At 39.7% G+C, this 19927-nt stretch overlaps 1 protein-coding gene across 5 annotated transcripts in view; it reads right to left on the bottom strand.

Moving 5' to 3' along the window:
* Positions 1–19927, bottom strand: part of LARGE1 (LARGE xylosyl- and glucuronyltransferase 1) — a 295580-nt gene that overhangs the window by 51254 nt on the left and 224399 nt on the right. For all 5 annotated transcript variants that reach the window (XR_005104338.1, XM_037388143.1, XM_037388141.1 and 2 more), the window contains 2 exons: positions 19081–19185; positions 626–738 (listed from right to left, as the gene is read on the bottom strand). Coding sequence is in view for 4 of the 5 variants with exons in the window: in XM_037388143.1 (XP_037244040.1) it covers positions 626–738; positions 19081–19185 (218 nt within the window). In the remaining variant the exon portion in view is untranslated. The remainder of the gene's footprint in view (positions 1–625; positions 739–19080; positions 19186–19927) is intronic.

Here is a 19927-nt window from a genome sequence, read left to right as displayed (position 1 = left end):
GTTGAGCAAGACTTACTGGTTCAGGTCCAGTACTACATTAACAGGGCTTCTGGACTTAAAACTGAGAGCTGGCAGGAAGCACAAAGAGAGTAAATATGCATTTCTGCGTATAGGTGCACTATTTCTTCTCTTGGCCTCAGTTTCCCATCTGTGCAGGGAGACAGCAGTGCTTTTGACTTCCAGGGGTGTTGTGGCAAGGAGCAAATTAAAAGAGTGTTGGGACTCATCTGCCAGAAACAGTAAAGAAGTATCTGGAGACTCCTAAAACTAATGTCTGCTTAGACTATAACCAGTAGGAAAAGACACAGTCTATTTGGACTTCTGGTGTCTGGAGAGTTTTATGTTAAAGAAAGGAGGACAGAAAATAAAAGCTTGAGAACCCCATTTGTTTATCTTACGAATCATCTGTGCAGAGTAGGTTAAAACGTCAGTGTAGTAAGCGAAATCTCAGGAGTAAATCTCAATACCTCTCTTCCATGTTTTCCCCAGAAAAATTCAACAAATGGTAACTACAGGCACAATATCTTTCTCCTGCCTTTTCCCACATCTCATCCCCTTTCCACTTCGTACTTTCCTCAATCCATGGAGTAGTGGTTGTAGCACTCATCTACAATGTCCTACTCACCTGGTCAGCCAGTGAAGTGGAGAGCATGCTCATTAACTCCCGCTCTGCTGTGAGTCTCCACATCTGCTCCCATTTCATCTTGCGTAACTTATCGAGAAGCAGCAAGATAACCCCTGAAGAAAAACACAGTGCAGAGAAGCCATGATGCATGTGCCAGCCAAGGTCCATCCTGTGTATGTGCTGACTCAGCAGTTAAAACAAGGACATGAGCTGAGATCTATCAGTGGGAACTACAGTCCTTACCCTTCGCTAACACAGGTTGACTAAAAAAAGCAGTGTCAGGTTTCAAGATGCCACTAAGAGAAAGCTCTTCTGAACCCCTGAGGATGCAGACAGGAAAAGGAGAAGGCATACAGATGAATGCTTGGATATACAGGCTTGCAAGAAGGCTAAAGTAGCCAAAGAGGAGTGAAACTGGGAAGAAGTAAGAGAAGGATGTTCTACTTCTAATAGTCTTCTTAACTGATAAAGTTTGATTTCATTATGACATGATTATCATTGGGATTATTCCTTACAGACTGAACGGATCGAGGTGATTCACATGATGGAGGTTAACTCCATCCAAAGGTCATTATCGTTCCAAATAGAATTAGACAATATCCTACAAGAAAGAAAGAAGGAACCTCTTGACACTCCGAGGTGACCCTCCCACTCCTTATTCTGAAAAGCTACAGGCTCTAAGAGGATAGATATTCTGTCAAGTCCCTTTCTACTAGGGAAAGGGTAGAGACAATCCCGATTTATCTAGTATGACTCCATTCTGCCATCTTCACATGGAACAGAGATCTGCTTCCTCCAAAATCCCACTGTTTAAATTAATTTCTATATGGGCTGAAATCAAGATTATGCTAAGCCAAAGAGAATTTTGTCACTCATATTAAAACATTTTACTCAGTGTGCGTGGGGGGGAATCTGGCCCTTAATACTTACTGCATAGGATGCAATACATACATGGCATAAGATGAAACTGCATCCCTTACTTCACCCAGTAAGAAGTTAATCACCTGAAACATCAGACTGCAATCCTTGAAATTTATTTTGAGTAACAGATTATCAATGCTGGTTACAACCTAGCCTTGGAACATGCCCACTGTTAAGGCAGCAAGTGTTCATAGAGCAGGACCCTCAGATGAGAAAGTTACACTTGAAGCCAGAAAAGAGGTGTCTCAACATGCATGAGAGGTTACTCCTGGGCTGCATGTGGAAGGGAAAACAGCAGAAGCAATGAAGCTGGACTGAAGCATCAGCAAAACCTTTCCTACAGTGTCTCAGAAAAATTTTACTTGAAAAATTAATTTGGAAAGACTTAGATAAAAGCACTGTCATGGGGAATGAATGCAAACTGAAGGACCATAAAGGAAGAGTACTGATAAACAGCAGCCTAGCAGGTTGACAGGAATTACCTAGTAAGAGCAATGATAGGTTCTGTGTTGTTTCACATCTTCATTAGTGGAAGGGGGAAGTGAACAGAATAGTAATGACATCTGCAAGTGACATTAAACAAGAGGTCTTACAAAAAAAAATGTCATGGCAACTGTAAAGAAACATAACAGCTACACAGAACAATATGAAATGGCAAAAGGCAGGCACTGGGAAAAGCTGCCGGAGGGAATCTAAGATGATAAAACTGGAAGTAATGAGAATAAGAAAAGAAATGTAGTCTGAGTACTTAAGAAAAATTCTCCTAAAACTGTTGTGGTGAAATAACCTCAGAACAGCAGATGAAATGCTTTATTTCATGAGTTGTTAAAAATCAGGCTACACAAAGATCAGAAGTTATACCTGGAACAATCCTGCACTAGTTGGGAGAGAACAAAGGTGGTTCCAGCTCATTCCTATCTTCAGTTTCTATGACATGGCAAATTTCTTTCTAGTAAAACCTGGCACTGCCATGAATAAAAAGAAATGCTCTTCTGGCAGTGAATTTTGTGGCCTGTTTTAGTTCTGTTTTCCGTTTCCATCCATCTGGTTCCCAAGGACGCTGGAACCTGCACTGGAGGGATCCCCTTTCATCTTCAGTCAACCTTTCTGCTTCCAGTTGTTGGATTGGAAAGGGATGTATTGTCACAACATGCTACAACTTACTTCTGCCAGTGTGTTTGTCTTCCCTGCAGCATAACCGTGGAGTGAGTAGTGTGTGTGCATTAGCTTCTAAGAGAGCCATTGTGCACTGTCTGAAATTCTAGATCAATGCGAAGTCTGTTCCTTGTGCTGCAGTAATAAACTGGGTGGAATAAGCTCCTCTCTGGCAGTGGATTTTTTCCAGCTGGCAAGAACTGTCAGGTTTGTTTCAACAGTGAAATACAACTTTATTTTTTCTTAATAAAGAATCTTCTCAGAAGATGTAAGATTGAGTTAATTGTAATAGTTTTTATAATTTATAGACAATAAAACAATTTTTTTAAGCTTCCAGTCTGAGGAGGAAAAGGGGAAATGTTTTAATATGTGGAGTACTCTCCAAATTCTTTGTCTTCCACTCTCATGTTAGCAGCAGATCATGGCATTGAAGCTAAAGAGATTATGCTGTCCTGAGGGGGTATCATGGTAGCAGCTGAGAGTAAAAGAGGCAGATGGGGTGGAAAAACTGGAATATATATGAGAAAGGATGTATTAAATTATGATGCAATCATGGCTATTGAAAATATTCACAAGGTTTTAATGTTCCATTGTCAAGACTAATTTTGATATGATTTCTATTTTAATTCACCTACAGGCCTGGGTTTAACACCTTTGTTCAGCCTCTGTTCAGGGCTCCTTGCACTGTGGAATTCTAATTTACTGCTGCTGTAAAAAATTACTCCTGGAGAATATTTATCACAAGTTTAAATATTTACTCATTATTGTTAGCGAGATTTCTACTAAGAGGAGAATTTAATACTATTCACCTAATCAGTGCTATTTAGTGAAAAAGCAAAGCAATAGCATGTGTGTTGGGAACTTTTAAATAGTTCATGCAGAGGAAAAATTACCTTTTCTTCAGAAGAGAGCATTTCAGTTTTACTTCGTGTTGTTCTGCTACCAAAAGCAAACATAACAAATGAACTAACTCCAATCTGCACAATTAGTTTGCAGGCAAAGTGTATGAAATAAGTAAAGGGAAATATTTGCCTCAGGAGCCCGTTCCCTCACAGTCAAATTGACTGAAATCTCAGACTAAATCCAAGATGACATACAGCTGAACATAAGGGGAAAGGGACTTACTCTCAGCTGCTGCACTGGGGAAGGAAGAACTGGAGAAAAAAAAAATATCAAAGGAATACTTTATGAACATCAGGCCCCAGGCAGTGGACTTCTCATCTTTTGATGAGTGCAGCGTTTTCCTGCCCTAAACTACCTGACAAAAACAAAGGGAAATCTCGGCAGCAAATAAACAAAAAGAGAAAAGCGGCAACCCAAAAGTCTCATGTGTATTAAACAAATGATGATCAACCACACAACACCCTATTTTCCTTATCCTGAGGATATAGTTCAGCCTTATACAGGGATGCAAATATCTCAAAGAACTCCTGCAAAAATAATTCTTTATTACTAAACCTGTGGAACACATCCTAGTCTAGTTCTTACTTGAATGGCATTTTCTCCCACTGCTTGATCAGACTTTGCTTGAACTACCAAAATCTAACATTCTGAATTGCTCAAAAAAACATACAAGAAAGCAAAGGCAGGAGTTGCTCAAGAATGTAATTTCAGGACACACACAAAAAAACCTCAGCCCCAAAAGCAAAACAAAAAAGATATAAAGGAATCTGGTGACTAGACCAGAGAAAAAAATCTGAATTAAAGTATCTGGACTAAAATGTTTCAGTTGAAAAATACTGCAAATTTTGTTTTGGCATGTTTTAGAACTCAACTTATTCCAAAATAATATTTTTCACTTCAAAACTGATACAAATTAAAAATCTTACTGAAATGCTTACAACATCTGAAAAGACAAATAAATGTTTCATTCCGGGTCTAACAAAACTCTGACGGTGAGGGTCACCTGAATTTTTTGCCTTTTTCTCATGTTTTGATTAAATCTGAATAAAATCTTACGTCTTTCCAACGTTTTGACTAAGCAATGGTTTCAGTAGATGCTTCAAGCCATCTCAGCAAAGCTGTCAGGGTGGTTTTTTTTTTTTTTTGGTTGTTGTGTTGATCTGCTCCAGAACTAAATATTCCATTTTTTGCAATAGCAAATTGAGAGTTTACAGAAACATCAGCAATTTCCCTTAGAATGCTACCAACTCTTGCTTCAGGAACACAGACTACGGCTTTTCCTGGAATTCAGAGAGGAATATATAGTAGAGCTAGAAGTAATAAACAACATTTTAAGATAGAACAGAATCACTTACAGAAGTTATAGTGAAACTGGACAAGCTTTCAAACTCAATCAATTTATTACAATGGCCCTTTTAAGGTGGCTGAAAAAATATTCAATGCTGTGGGGGAAAAAATTGTAGCTACTAAGGGATCATTTTCTGTAAACACTACCTCACCTGTTTCTTTCAGGTAGAACAGGATGCTTTTGTGAGCTACTGAGGCAATGCCATATTATATAAGTAGCATCTCAGAGCCTGTCCTTGTCAGATTTTAAAAAATTAGTCTCATAATTAAGTCTATAACAGTGAACCACCCAGACAGACAGCAAATAGATACCATTACAATATCCATGAAAGGCAGGCAAGACACATTTCCAAATATATTATAAAGCAATACTGGGTTACTGGGATTTTACAAAACCCAACCATCATATCAAAGGCCACACGCCAAAACACTGAGTCTTAAATGTTGTAAGAAATAACGTTAAATAGGGCTGCCATTATGGAGATTTGCTGCAGTAAATAACTGACACAGAGATTTAAGGCAGTAAAAACTGTAACCCACCGTGTTTTGTGAAAGAGATTCAGCACCAAAAAATTGAGTTCAGTTTTAGGCACTATGGAAGGGGCTTGTAACTCTGCTATCCTGGAAGAAGCACCATGAATAGTGTTGACTGCTGAGTACTCTAGCAAATACTTATGCATGTTCTTTTAATTCCTGCTTTTTGTAGCTGGAATCAACAGAAGCGGTCGCAGTGCATAGGGCAGGGGCTGTGCCTATGCCCCTGCTGGATCAGTGTTGCAGCACTCAAAACTAATCAGCTGCAACAAGGTCTTTTACCATCTCATACCAACATACTCTCCATGCCAGTCCCTCTACTGCCTTCTGGTCTCTCCTCATCCACGGCATGTGTTCTCTCTCCTCTCTCTACTCCTTCTTCCTCTCTCCTCCTCGGCTGCTCCCTCTTCATTGGCTGCCCAACCTCTTAACAGAACCAGCCACAGCTGCACCTTGTCTACATCAGCCAACCCACTGCCCCTGAAGCCAGCCCACAGCTGTATGTTATCAATGTTAATTAACCCAGTTTCATTCCTCTACAGATCAGGGCACGAACGACCCGTTTTGCTAAGGACTGCTCTGGAACCCACTGGGTCACACCTCTGCACCACCCACCGTGGCCTCTGCTCTCCACCCACAGTATCAACAGCAAGGAGAAAAATATTAAGTATGTGGCTGTTAGGAATTAAAAAAATGAATTAAAGCTGCAATTCCACAATGAGATGCTGCACACATTTTTAAATCTTCAGCTTAAGTCTTTGTGAGGATGAAAATCACTGCATTCATTTCACTTGATTTACAGACCATCTGTCTAACTGCTGCTCATAATTTGACTAGCCATATCATTAGTATAATAAAACCATAGCTTATGTCTATAGCTTTTAACACGGTACGACTGAAGGACTGTTATTCTAACACTTCTGGAGTTCCTTGATACATTACTTAACTATGAACTTACATGCACTGGCCCTTTTCTCCAAAAATGCCTTTCACAGTCTAAAAAAAATTAATAAAACCTTGTGTTAATTGAGAATAAAGGATGACTCCACATTTGAACTTTTCTCTGAGAAAACCAAACAGGGTTGAGAAGCTGTTTTGAAATGGAAAGTGGGTGTCCCTCTGGGCACGGTGACAGAATGCAGTAGACCTTGTCTTCTCTGCACGTGTATTGAAAGTGAAGCCATGATAGAGTGCATTTTGCAAAGCAGTGCAGTCACTCTGTTGGGAGCCTGGTTCCTCTTAAAGCATTATAAACATTTTGTTTATGCTTCTTGATGACCATTTAATGTAACGGAACACACTTATTTTCTTTGTTCTCCTCTCCTGAAGCATGTTGTTTTCTCCCTAGGCAGAATTAAAATGAAGGATATACTCAAGGAAGATGAAAGATATATTTAAGCATGATTTTAACTTCTTACAGAGCTAGTGACTAGCTCAGAATTTCCTAGTTCTCCAGTTGTTTCTTCATTGTTTAGATGTTATTTTTCCTGAGCAATTTGAAAAAAAAAAATACATATGTTTTGTATGTTCTGTTTTATGACTTCCATTTCTAGGTGAATTTCTCCAACTTTCCTAAAGTCCCAAAGGCTGCTACAGAAAAATTTCCTTGATTCAGGAGTCTAAAAGGTCTACAGGACTGGAGTCATGAGCCATAGAATTTTTAGGAAGTCTATAGAGGAAAACCTCTGCCACTTGAAAGACCATCCTGCTAAGTAATGCTCTCCCCTCCTATCTTCCAGAGTCCTGTGAAGAGAAGTAACAATTCTGCAGGTCTCTCTCAGGTCGGGAAAGAAAAACTGTCTTTAGACCTAGAGGAATTGGCCTTTTCTTACATAGATCCCAAGCAGTGCAAAGTCATACACTTTCCTGCCCAAAATGCTGATAAAGTTTTCCTAAATCATGTAATGGGAAAAAACATGGCTGGCAAAAAGACAAATACTAGCAAAATCAGAAAGAGAAACTAAAGTTTTTCCCAGCTGCTCTACTTGCTTTGGGCACCAAAGAAGACAGGAATAGTAACTGTTCTCAAATCCCAGTGTTTCCTGAACACTGTACAAAGAATTGTAGGAGATAAAAACCATCTGCGAAGAAGCTCCTTACATGGGTTTTAAAATGCACCGCAGTTTTCTTATAGCTTTTGCAGTCCATGACCCTTGTGAGCATATAGGGTACAGAGATTACATTTTAAAGGCAGTGGAAAGCACAATTGCAGGTACTTCTTAGTTGGTAAACTAGGGAGATGGCTTCCAAGAGGGGGAATAAAACCTCAAGGCAAATCACGAAATGATCTTGACATTCAAAAGATTTGGAAAGTTTTTGCTGAGAGGTTTTAAACCTCAGATACCACATTCTAACTTCAGACCAGCAAAGGGAGAGAGGAGGGGGGTTTCAGCTTCTGTGTGCTGTAGCACAATGGCAATGACCGAACTAAGTGGAGCAGATGAGACCTGTCTCCAAGAGGTGTCCCACATCACTGCCATGCACAAGTACCACCCAAAAGCTATTCGGTGTGCATCTCTGTACATGTCTGGAAGTCAGGATGAGGTGCCAAAGGTTGACACTAAGAAAAAGATGGTCAGGTACACATCTTACTCTAAAGCACTTTGAAATGGGAGAGTTAAAAAGAAACATGATACAGGGGAAATGTGAATAAATTCTACAAATTTTTAAAGAACTTTTCCTCTTTTCAACACTAAAAATGCAGTAAGTTCTTACATGAGAGGTTATTTGTGATTTCATTTGGCTGGGTGCTCAGGTGACTTCAGCTGAGAGGAAAACAAAGTCCTGGTTAAATACATATTTAAGTGCTTTAAGTGATAAAAGTCAGAAAGGGTAATTTTTAGCTTTTGCATAAGAGGCCATAGGATTTTTCAAAATTAATTTGTGCTTTAACTAGAGCCTAACTTCTAGAAAAACATTGTCTTGATTTAAAAATTTACAATAATGGATAAACTATCACAAACTTTGATAAATTATTCCAATGCATAATTACCCTGATGAAGGATACTTCCCTTATTTCTAATTTGAACATGTCTTTGAACTTGCAGTCATTTGATCTTGCTCAACCTTTGCTAAATTGGCAAGCCCTCTATTAAGAAATGTTATTTTCTCCTGCAGATACTAATAATCTATGATCAAACTATCCCTTGACTCGCTCCCAGACAAGCTCCTGGAGCCATTTTTCCCAACTTTATGGGAGATTTTCCAGTATTTTCTACGAACTTTGTTAATTTGTAAGTACTCTTCTTTGACCTGTGGAGATTAGACTAAAAAGTAGCTAAATCTACTTTTAAAAATATATCCATTGCAGGAAGTGATCACTAGCACCCAGATCAAGTACTACGGAGTGGTTGTACACACACTCTTCAGGGTCTAGCTCTTCATTGAGCCCACTGGCCACATTCATACTACATGGTACTTGTCTCTGAAGGTATAGTTTGTGTTTCTTCTGTTTTCAGACATAACAATTATTCCATTTGCATTTCTCCGTGCCCAACATTATGAGAGAGCCATGCTACAATCTTCTAGACTAGAGACACTTTAGCATGGAATTGAGGGTCTGTGTTGTGTTCATTGGAGAATGTCATCAGGGCATGTGGGAATATTAGAGAGTGTGAAGTCTTCTGATGCAGTGTTGAAGGACTGGAAAGGGGTGCCAAACAGAGTGTAGTCCTATCCATATTACCTTCCAGAAACAGTTCCTGCAGTGAGCTATCAACAAATTATACTTTTCTACTTTTCTTTAATCCTTGATAAAAGACAAGTTTCTCCCTGAAAAAGACAAGGTACCAACTAATAACAGTTGGACTTGATGGTCTCAAAGGTCTTTCTCAACCTAAATAATCCTATGATTCTAATCTCTGTGCCCTGTGGATAATGAGGGAGCCAAGAGTGAAGAATGAACTAGAGCGCTACATTTTCTGACAGTGTAGACCTCCAGTATGTCAGGATTAAAAAGTCTACACCCAATACAAAACATATCTCCTGTACTCATACTTAAAATGTCCCTGTTTATACATCCAATGATCACACAAATTATTTTGACAACCATACTAAACGTGGCTTTACGTTCACCTGATTATCCATCCTGGACTGTTCCTCATGCATCTCTTCAATCCTTCCGAGTGTACAATTCTACATGTCAGTGCCACAGAAGTGTGAGTGAGTGTCACAACTACATCAAGTCAGAATAACTGGACTTTGAGTGAGCTGTCCTGAAGAGAAATCATAGAACGGTACAGCCTGTACAAGGTTACTGTGCAGGTGGTCCAGTTATTGAATCTCTGTGTGCAGGCAAGTTCGGAAAAACGGATCACAGAAAGCCTGTTCCCATGGATAGAAATGGAGGAGGTTTGCTGGAATTTGCTGAATATTTGCCCTGGTGAAAGCAAGTACGTCTTCCAAAATTAATTTATCTTGGACCTCCACCAAGGAATCACTCACCTTTAAAAGAAAAAAACACAACTGTTTCTTGATCCTCAGATCCTGTAAATCAGATTAGGGCTATTTAATGCAAGAGTCAGGCATTTATCTGGACCTTATTCATGATGCTTATTTATGTTTTATTCTTCCTCAGAAAGCAGCAAAACCTCAAAGGTAACAGGGATCATTGCTTTTTATGGTTTTTTTGTTGTTGTTTTGTTGTTTTGATACTCTCAAAAGCATGACATTTAATAGGGGTTGAAATGTCAACAAATCTACAAGGTTTCCACTTTGGACTATGTGAAGAGGAAAAATGCACCCTGCACAGGTGATAATTATTTTGGTTGGCTTCTAATATTAACAGTAGCCCACAAAGCTAATTATAGAGATAGGCACAATGAGTAAGAACCCGTCATAGCTTTTCTTGGTCTGGTGTTCAGTCAATGCCCTAGCAACAGAGGAGGAAATGTGCCTCATGGGTTGAACAGCCTCTCAGGTATTTCTTCACAGTTGGATGACAATGAGGTTTATGATTTTGCATTCAGAAGCGACCAGCCAACTTACACACACGCACACCCCAAAGAGTAGTTTCTTGACTGGAGGAGATTCAGGAGGGATAGAACATTCTAAGAAATAGATTAGGTGAAAGAAAGCAGCAGCACAGAATGAGTTAAGTCTAAAAATTAACCATAGTGGTTTTAAAAAGAAAAACAAGGAACACAATATGCTTTAATGTAATGATTTAACCCAAAGGTCAGCTGCAGGTCAATCCTTCCTCCACGATCATTTTTCATCCACTAACAGACAGACAAGATTAGGTTCACAACAGAAATACAGGGATGCATTTGCATAAGGAGAAAATATGTGTGGAGCTGTTTAGCATGCTCATGAGGTACAGTTTGGATAAGTGGACTACAAGGTGCCTGAAAAGTAAAGGTGGACTGCCAAGCTCAAAGGGTTGTGTTCAGCAATAAAACATTCAGATGGTGGCCAGATGCAAGTGGTATACCACAAAAGCTGACACTGGGGCTGATACTGTTTAACATCCTGATTAATGAACTGGAGATGAGATAGAATGCGTCCTTAGCAATGTCACACGTGACACCAGACTGGGGTCTGTGGCCAGCCCGGGGATAGGGCTGCTGTTCTGAGGGACCTTGATAGGCTGGACAAGTGGGCTAAGAGAAAGCTCATGAAATTCAATGAAAAGTTCTGCATGGGGCTATTCCTGAATGGACAGTGCAGGCTGGAGGACAAGTGGATAGAAAGGAGTTTTTCAGGAAAAGTCCTAGGCGGCAACCAAATTGTGGGCTGTATTAGCCCTACAGGTCAAGGGAAGTGATTAACACTCTACTTAACACTTGTAAGACAACATCTAAGTACTGCTTTGGAATCTTCAGTCGACTAAAGACACTGACATGCCAGAGTAAGTCCAGTGGAGACCAACCAAAATGCTTAGAGGCCTTGAGAACATGTATGAGGAGAAGCGGAGAGAACTGGTTTTGTTCAGCCTGTAGAACAGAAGGCCAAGAGGATCTCTTACTGCTGTCTACAGCTACTTAATGGAAGCAAATTCTTCTGAGAGATGCACAGAGACAGAATGAGAGGTAACTGACACAAACTGCAGCAAAGGAAATTCTAATTACGTATTAGGAACTTTTATGTTCTATTTTTCTCACCAAGACAGCAGCCAAATACAGGAACAGGCTGCCTTGAGAGGTATACTTGGACATACTAAAAACTCAGCTGGAGAAGACCCTAGGAAACCTGAGTTGGCTTTCAGTGGGAAGAGGACCAGAAGACCTCTAGAGATCCTTTCTGACTTAAATTGCCTATAATTCTATGTTTGGGAAAGCTTCTCTTTTCACTGTCTCTATTAAGGCCTTGAGAACCACCATGCAGAAACTATCTGGATATATAGGGTACTGCAATGGTCCTGTTCACTGTCTCTATTAAGGCCTTGAGAACCACCATGCAGAAACTATCTGGATATATAGGGTACTGCAATGGTCCTGTCCTCTGATGTCCTGGTTTTGGCTGGGATAGAGTTAATTTTCTTCCTAATAGCTCATACAGTGCTGTGTTTCGGATAGTATGAGAATAACATCATCATACTGATGTTTTAGTTGTTGCTAAGTACCGCTTGCTCTAAATCATGGACTTTTCAGTTCCCATGCTCTGCTAGTGAGGAGGTGCACAAGAAACTAGGAGGGAGCACGGCCATGACAGCTGATCCAAATTAGCCAAAGGATTATTCCATAACATAGAACATCAGGCTGAGTATATAAACTGGGTGGGGAGCTGGCCAGTAGCTGCTGATTGCTGCTTGGGGACTGGCTGGGCATCAATCAGCAGGTGGTGAGCAACTGTAATGTGTACCACTTGCTGTTTTTTTCCCTTTGGGTTTTATTCCTCTCTCTCCCTCTCCTCTTAATTACAATTATTGTTGTTATTATTATTTGAATTATTAAACTGTTTTTATATCAACCCATGGGTTTTACCTGTATCTGTTTCTCCTCCCCATCCCACTGGGGGCAGGGGTGGGAGTGGGTGGGGAGTAAGGCAGTGGCTGCGTGGTACTTAGTAGTTGGCTGGGGTTAAACCACAACACCTGAGCTCAGTTTGATGAAGACAGGTGGAGGAGGGAGGGTTGAGAAGCTACAGCAGGAGCAACTGAAGTCAGGATGTAGCTGGACATAGAGACAGAAGACAGGCAATGGGGAAAGGAAAGAACTGAGTTGCTGCTTCTGAGATCTCAGTGTCCACTCAGTTTTGCAGATTCTTCTTTCTCAAAAGTCTCTTGCTATTTTTTTAAAGTGGAAAGGTTTTTCCTGAACCTAATTTGCCCTAACACTAAAATGATTAAAGTATAGTGATTTCTGTAGCCAACAGCATCTAAGAGAGCGACCTGACTATGACTAAATCCAGCATTTTCTTGTTGGCACTCTCTTAGAGGTGACAGCTTTGACACAATCTTAGTTAATCTGCCACTTTCTGTGACAGGCACCAGGCTACTGTTAGAGTCCAAAGATGGAGTCTAATTTGTTGCCTTTTTCTTTGCTTTGAGACTATGGCTAAAATCTCTGTTTCTGTATCTACAAGAGCAGCTACCTTTACACAATCACTTTTATGAGCACAATGAGAAACTGAAAAGTGAACTTGTACGTCAGCAGAAAAAGTATTGGTTTTACTATTACCATGCATTTCTCTGGAGTTCTTGTCATATCGTAGAAGATTTTGTTCTCAGTTTAGGCACCTGGATGCCTCTACTAAGCTTTTATGTGAAAGTCTTTCATCTAAATTTAACCTGCTAATGATGGTCCCTCTGCAATAAAGAGAGGGCATTTCAGAGTGCTGGACAACATAATTACTCACCAAGCTATGTATGTTCCCATAAAGAACTGTCACGATCAAATTGAAAATACCACACTTCAGAATGATTCTTTAAATCATTAGATTGGAATACTAGATATATATGTCCTATTTGTGTACATTACATGGACAACTTTGCATTATGAACTCAGGTCAGAGCAGTAAAAAGCCCCAAACTAGGACAATTTAATCAACTAAAAAGAAATACTTTTTATTTACTCCAATACAATGAAAACTAGAATCTGGTACAGACTGTTTGAATGCCATTTTCTTTTAATCACAGGTTCCTTAGAAGATGAAAGATTTCAGTGTTTCAAAGAAAGGCAGGTATTGTTTTTTTAAAAAAAGTTATTGCAGGGTCTGATAGATTCAAATGCTAAGGAGCAGAGGATGTAACTCAGAGAATGCAATGAACAGTAAGTAAGTAGACTACTTCAGCCACAGTAATACCATTACTACATTGATAAGCCTCTGAAACTAGCACCATTTTCAAAATCAAATACATATTGGTCCTCATTTCAGAAACCTCAAGTGTGCTGTGAACACGTTCTCAGTACCTCACATGCTTTAGAAATTGCGTAAGAAAGACTGGAAAGGAAGCTATTCTTTGAAGTTAGTCAGCTTTAATATAGCTTATTTTTAAGTGTAAGTTACAGATTATAGCCAACAAAGATAGTGATGTGGTCATCAAAAGCAGAATTATCATTTTAGCTTCCCAGCATCAACAGACAGACTGATAATTTCTGTTGAGCATAAAAGCAGCATGTTGGCACTTCCTAAACTACTGCCGTACGATGTGCATGATACCTGCACTACAAATGCATCTTTGTGCAGTATAAAGCACATGTGTATCAGTATGCTTTGCCCTGATAACAATATTGGCTGAATGAGCTCACAGTATCTTAAAGAAGGAATAATCTACCCCCCCAAAATGGTACAGTGTGAATCTGAGTAGGTGAAGAAAGTGTTACTTTTTTGCCTTGATATTGGCGTTGGACTTTTATTTTTACCTTTTTTTTTTTAATCATTACAATTTATTTTTCATCTATTTGCAAAGGCTCCTGTACTTTAATAACCAAACCTAGTGATACCAGTTCCTGTACCAAATGTGACTGATATTTTACATAATAGGAGGCAGGAATATTGCAACAGCTTCTAGAGAGGGCATGGCTAAACTGAGCCAGGCCCTGATGGTGGGTATTTAAAGGTTCTACAAACCATGAGTTTTTTGACTTCTTCATTCACTGAGACATTCACTGAGATTTGGAAAAATCTCCACTCTCAAGCAACCACTGTACTCCTTTTTTTACACCATGGAGAAAAGCACTGTTTTTAGTCAGAATCTATGCAATGTATTTTGTAAATTAGTGCTAAATCAGATAGCTGTCAAGGAATTCTGACTCTTCCAGGGGGAAAAAAAGGCATTTTGGTAACAGATCTATCCAGATCTGTTAGGCAACAATAATCACTTAAAGCATTAACTGTGAGAATTTCTGAAAAAACAGAAATATCTGATTAAAGTAAAAGAGCTCAGCAGTTCTTGACATCAGATCCATTATCATAATATCATGAGCAGAAGCCTGTGGAGCTCAGATGAATCATGGAATCATAGAATCATTTAGGTAGGAAAAGACCTTTAAGAACATCAAGTCCAACTGTTAACCCAGAACTGCCAAGTCTACCACCAAACCATACCTCTAAGCACCACATCTACACATTTTTTCAACGCTTCCAGGGATGGTGATTCCAGCACCTCCCTGGGCAGCCCGTTCCAATGCTTTACCACCCTTCCAGTGAAGAACTTTTACTAATATCCAATCTAAACCGCCTCTGGCACAACTTGAAAGAGGCTATCGTGTTTCCAGAGCAGGACCACAGGCAGTTCCATGACCACTGCCCTGCCTCCTCCATTTTGCACTGTTTTACTAGTCATTTGCTTTCTGCACTGAAGATGCACAGTATAGTATCATCACGAAGAAGCACAAGATGTGATCCAGTCTAACTTCATACAAACAATCTGCCCTACGCTTGGTCTTTATTATTCACACTTGTTAAATATTATGCAAAAATGGCATATGTTTCCCACTTTCAATTCATCTTCCATAGGTACTTTTTTTCAACAAAACAATAAAGGAAAGAGATAAATTCTAGTATTCTTCCCATCATTACAAACATGGGAGTAACAGAGCGCAGTGCACACATAGCCTGGTAATCGTTAGGTGCTAGCCATTCCCTTCTGTTCTCAGTCCACAAATCTGGTAATGTGACATCTCTCAGCGTGGGAGTATGAATCCTCAGCTCAAGCTGTTGAGACACCTCCTTGCAGTATCTAGTAGCTGCACTGAGGCAGCGTATTTGAGATGAGTCTCAAATCCTCAGGACAGGCTTCTGTAGTCTAGAAGTCTGAAATCCTCTGGGCCAAAGTTTTCACAAATGCCTCCCAGCACCCACGTTACAGTCACAGATCCATCCTAAAGCTCCATTTGAAAGGCATGGAGTCCATTCTCAGCTGATCTCAGTTTGCCCTGTTGTACTAAAGCTGGAGAAGTCAGGGGTGACTCACACCAGCTGAGGAAGTGGCCTGAAATCATGGCAAGAGTCAGCAGAACTGCTTTAAAACCTCCACCATGATGGAAAGTGTAAGGCAGACAAAGTACTAGAAGGTTTTTATGTTTAGAATTCCTTTGATAAGATATTTTGCTGAGGACTGAGATGACTGTTACTCCAAAAATGAACATCAAACCATACAGTGCAAATCTGGAGCTGTCAGTTTAACATCTGTAAAGAGAAAAACCATAGTGTGGCTCCGGCAATACTTTGGAAAGCACAGTTTAGGCAGTGCAAGACAATATGGATTATACAGAGAGAAAGGTATGCTTTAACTAATGTATGAGGAGTCTGTAAGAGTTAATCTCGGGGTAGACAAGCAAAATGGAATGGACAATATATAAAAAAAGCATTTGATTAAGCAGCTTACTGAGTTTTGGCCCATGAGGTACAGAAAAAACCTGGGTACCTCTGTGGTACAGAAGCAACTGTATTTAAAACGGCTTGAGGAAGGCAATATTATCTCAAATAAATAATGGTTCTAACTACGAAAATTCTGAACACCAATTAAATTGTCACTGAACTGACTTTTGAGTTTGATCTGGTTTTCCTAAGATTATATTATCATGAACTAAAGTATGACTTGGATTATCTGCCCAAGCAAATGAGGAAGAAGGATGAAAAACAACCAAATAAAATTTCTCCTTGCAAGGTTGTATTGGCTGTCAGGAGATCTGGCCTGGGCACACAGGAATAGAAGACGCATGCTTACTGGGTTTAAAGAGTGAGGGAGAAGGAACAATCACACCTTTGGCTTTAATGTATCTGCCTTCTGGGACTCCCTCAACCTATATGCTGTCCAGAGTGGCCCAGACACAGAAAGGTAGGAGTGAACTATAAATTATTTCCTTCAGAAATCAGGAAAAAGCAGTGGAAGAATTTTGACTTTGAGGGGTGCTTCTGCATCAAATCTGCCACGGTTCGGTCTGGCTGAAGAGGCTCAGATAAAAATCTCTTTTCTTAGGATGGTATCCTCGGTCTGTAGTACAAACTTTCCCAAGAGCAAAGTCTGCGTGAGAGCTTCTGAGAGCTTCCCCCTGATCTAGCTTTGTTTATCTCATTAAAGTTACAGGGGTTTGGGGGCCCTTTTACTGTTCCTAAGTAACAACTCTAAGCACCTGAATTTTTAACGCCTTCCCTTTCCTGGCCCACTGCCTTTCATGAGTGTTTGGCTTAAGAGTTACTGCCTCCTTTCCTGCTCCCCCCTTGCTTTAGTTTTCTGAATCTGCCTTGGCCACAGTGTTGCATTCAGTGTCAATTATTTGACTTTATTGAAAACGTTAAACAAGCTCCAGTTTCACTTGGTATTTCATCTTCCTTGAGAGATTTATACCTCCAGTTTCTGATAGATTACTGATGCAAAAAATGAATTAAGAAAATTATAATGATTCTGTCAATAACATCGTTTGCTACTTCTCAGAGGTTGCACTGTTTCACTCAGTGACCTCTTGTTCCATGTACTTGAAAAAACACCATTTCACTTCTTATGATCACCTGTCAATCTTCCACTCATTATCCACCTTCTGGTTTTCTAAAAAAAAAAAACGTTTTTATAACTATGGGTTGGTTGTCTGAAGAAAGAAATTGTGAGCAGACTAAAATCATTGGCAGCATTATATACATGGCCTAGTAGGTATGTATTAACACATACCAAGAATTAACACATGCAATGTATGTGAAGGACTGTAGACATGCAATTATTTTTGCTTTCAGTGGAAGAATTTTGTGATACATGGACATTTGGTATCCCTATAAAACATTTGGAACAGGAAGTTAAGACAATATAAATTAAAGCTTTACAGCATTTTTATTAACATAATTGCATTTTAGATACTACCCACCATACATTTCTGAGTTATTCTAATGTTGTATGGTTGTGACACATTTGTCTCTTCCATCATTAAAATGGCAGAAAGAAAAAAGGAAAAATGCAGCGGAAAGAAACTAACTATAAAAGGTGGTCAGCTCTCCGTGGAACAAATAATAACTGCTTTGTGGTGTAAACTGAACAGAATTGACATCAACAAGTTTAGCTGTGTATAACATAAGGTTTCAGTACAAATCCATGAAACTTAGCTCTCTGTCATGCTTTTGGGGGGGTGGGGGACAGGGCAGGCAGCCTGAGCCTTTATATATGCAAATCTGCTCTGATAAGTGGAGAACCAGGGAACAAACCTCTTTTGCCAAAATCTTGTATCCATAACTATCTGTGTTTTGTTAGGCTATTCTTGTGGACATTTTCACAGAACAGAGATGCTTTGCAGAGGGTGAAATACAAATTAAAAAACAACTGGCATGATTCCCCCAAATATACAAAGGAATACAGAAATACAGATGACCCAACCACAACTTGTACAATCCTTTTTCTAGTTTGACTGTTTAATTCAATCCAATATATTTCTGTGAAGCAAAACCACTATTATGGTGAATAATTTCCTGATGGGGCAGGGATATTTAAATGGACTTATCTTTTCTAAATGGAGGCTTCACCATCTGTTCTGTCCTTTTATTACAAATAGAGAGAGGAACCTAAGTCACTGCATCAGCATGTGAAGCCTAGCATTGAAATGATTTAGATGTACGTGTGTGTTCTTTATGCACCTGGTATGTTTTTTTCACATACCAAACACAAATCAGTGGGAAGACCTGTCTCTTGCAACCTAATAAAATTCCCTGATCTAGTGCCTTTATTCATTTCTCACGGCAGCAGAAATTGATGGCCAGTAGTTTGCATTTTATTAGGACAATTATTACCCTGTTGCTGTCCTGCAGGAGTTATATCTTTATTGGGCTGACATTTTGTGATACCATTTACCTCTCTACAGAAAATGAGCCTTGATTCCTTTTCTCTCCCTCTTTCTGGGCCTACATATGCTTCATCATGGACAGAAATCTTGTAGGAAATGTGCTGAGGGTGTGTCAGAGCACTGAAAAGCTCTGTCCTTCCGCAAAGGATGCCACACAATCTCTGTTAAGACCATCAGAGAAGCAACATATTCTCTTCAGAGTAGCACAGGACCAGAAACTCCACAATGCATCCCACTGCATCATTTCTGCTGCTTTAAATGGCAAATTTTGCAGTAGGTTTGGAAGGGAGGTGCAAATTACCACATCTCATACTCTCTCTACCAGTAGACTGAACTGACTGCATGCTCAATGCAAACATGAATTCAAAGAAAACCCTCAGGGCTCACCTGTGTTGTAGCCCCTCCCAAGCGCTGGCCAGGGCCGATGATTCTTCCAAAGGTTGCCCAAATACCAATCACTCTGGTTCTCCACCAAGCCAAGAACCTGCTGCCCTGGAAAGGAGCAAATTGCAAAAAGGTCATGAGACAAAAGACAGTCAATCAATGCAAAACAAACACAAAGTCTGGAGAGGGACAGCCAGTGCATAGAGAAGACAAAAGTTCAGGTGCTGCCTTCCTTTCATGCATTTGGAAGAAGCCTGTTTATGTAACAGACAGCAAGCCTGGCACAGCAAACTCAGCACGGCTCATTTCTTCCCTTCTCTCCTGGCTAGTCTGAGTAATTAAACACTGTGGGAACCTTTGTCACGCTGACAGAAATATATCACCCAGACAAATCTGAATGCTGCGTGATTTTGGAATACAATGATGGAGAATCCTTCTAGTGAGAAGTAAGTGTTGGTAAAATGATCATCTAATATGAAGATCTGTTCATACTCCGATGGAGACAGATAATTTAATTGAAGAACAAGGCTCAGTATAACAAATTGTTCTCTCCCATGCTCCCCTCCCCACTAGTTTCGGGGGTTTTTTTCCTCAGTCTCAAAGGAAATCCCTTTTGCCCAGGAAAATACTGGATTCTAAGAGTTTACCTACATAAGAAAGTTGCACTGTTTTAAATTAAGAGAGTAATTTAAAAATCATTTAGGTAAGCCTGTGTGGAATGCTGCATAGAAATTATGATTTCAGTTTTAGATGGGCCTATTTTGGTTTAGCTTACATTGATTAGCAGCTGGCTTCAGCTAGAGTAAAATGTATTTTAAATCAAATGTGTCTAGAAGGTTTGCACTGCTTA

This window comes from Falco rusticolus, chromosome 5, assembly GCF_015220075.1.
Source record: "Falco rusticolus isolate bFalRus1 chromosome 5, bFalRus1.pri, whole genome shotgun sequence".
NCBI lineage: Eukaryota > Metazoa > Chordata > Aves > Falconiformes > Falconidae > Falco > Falco rusticolus.
Note: the sequence above shows the minus strand (reverse complement) of the source record. Positions and strands in the feature narration are given on the sequence as shown.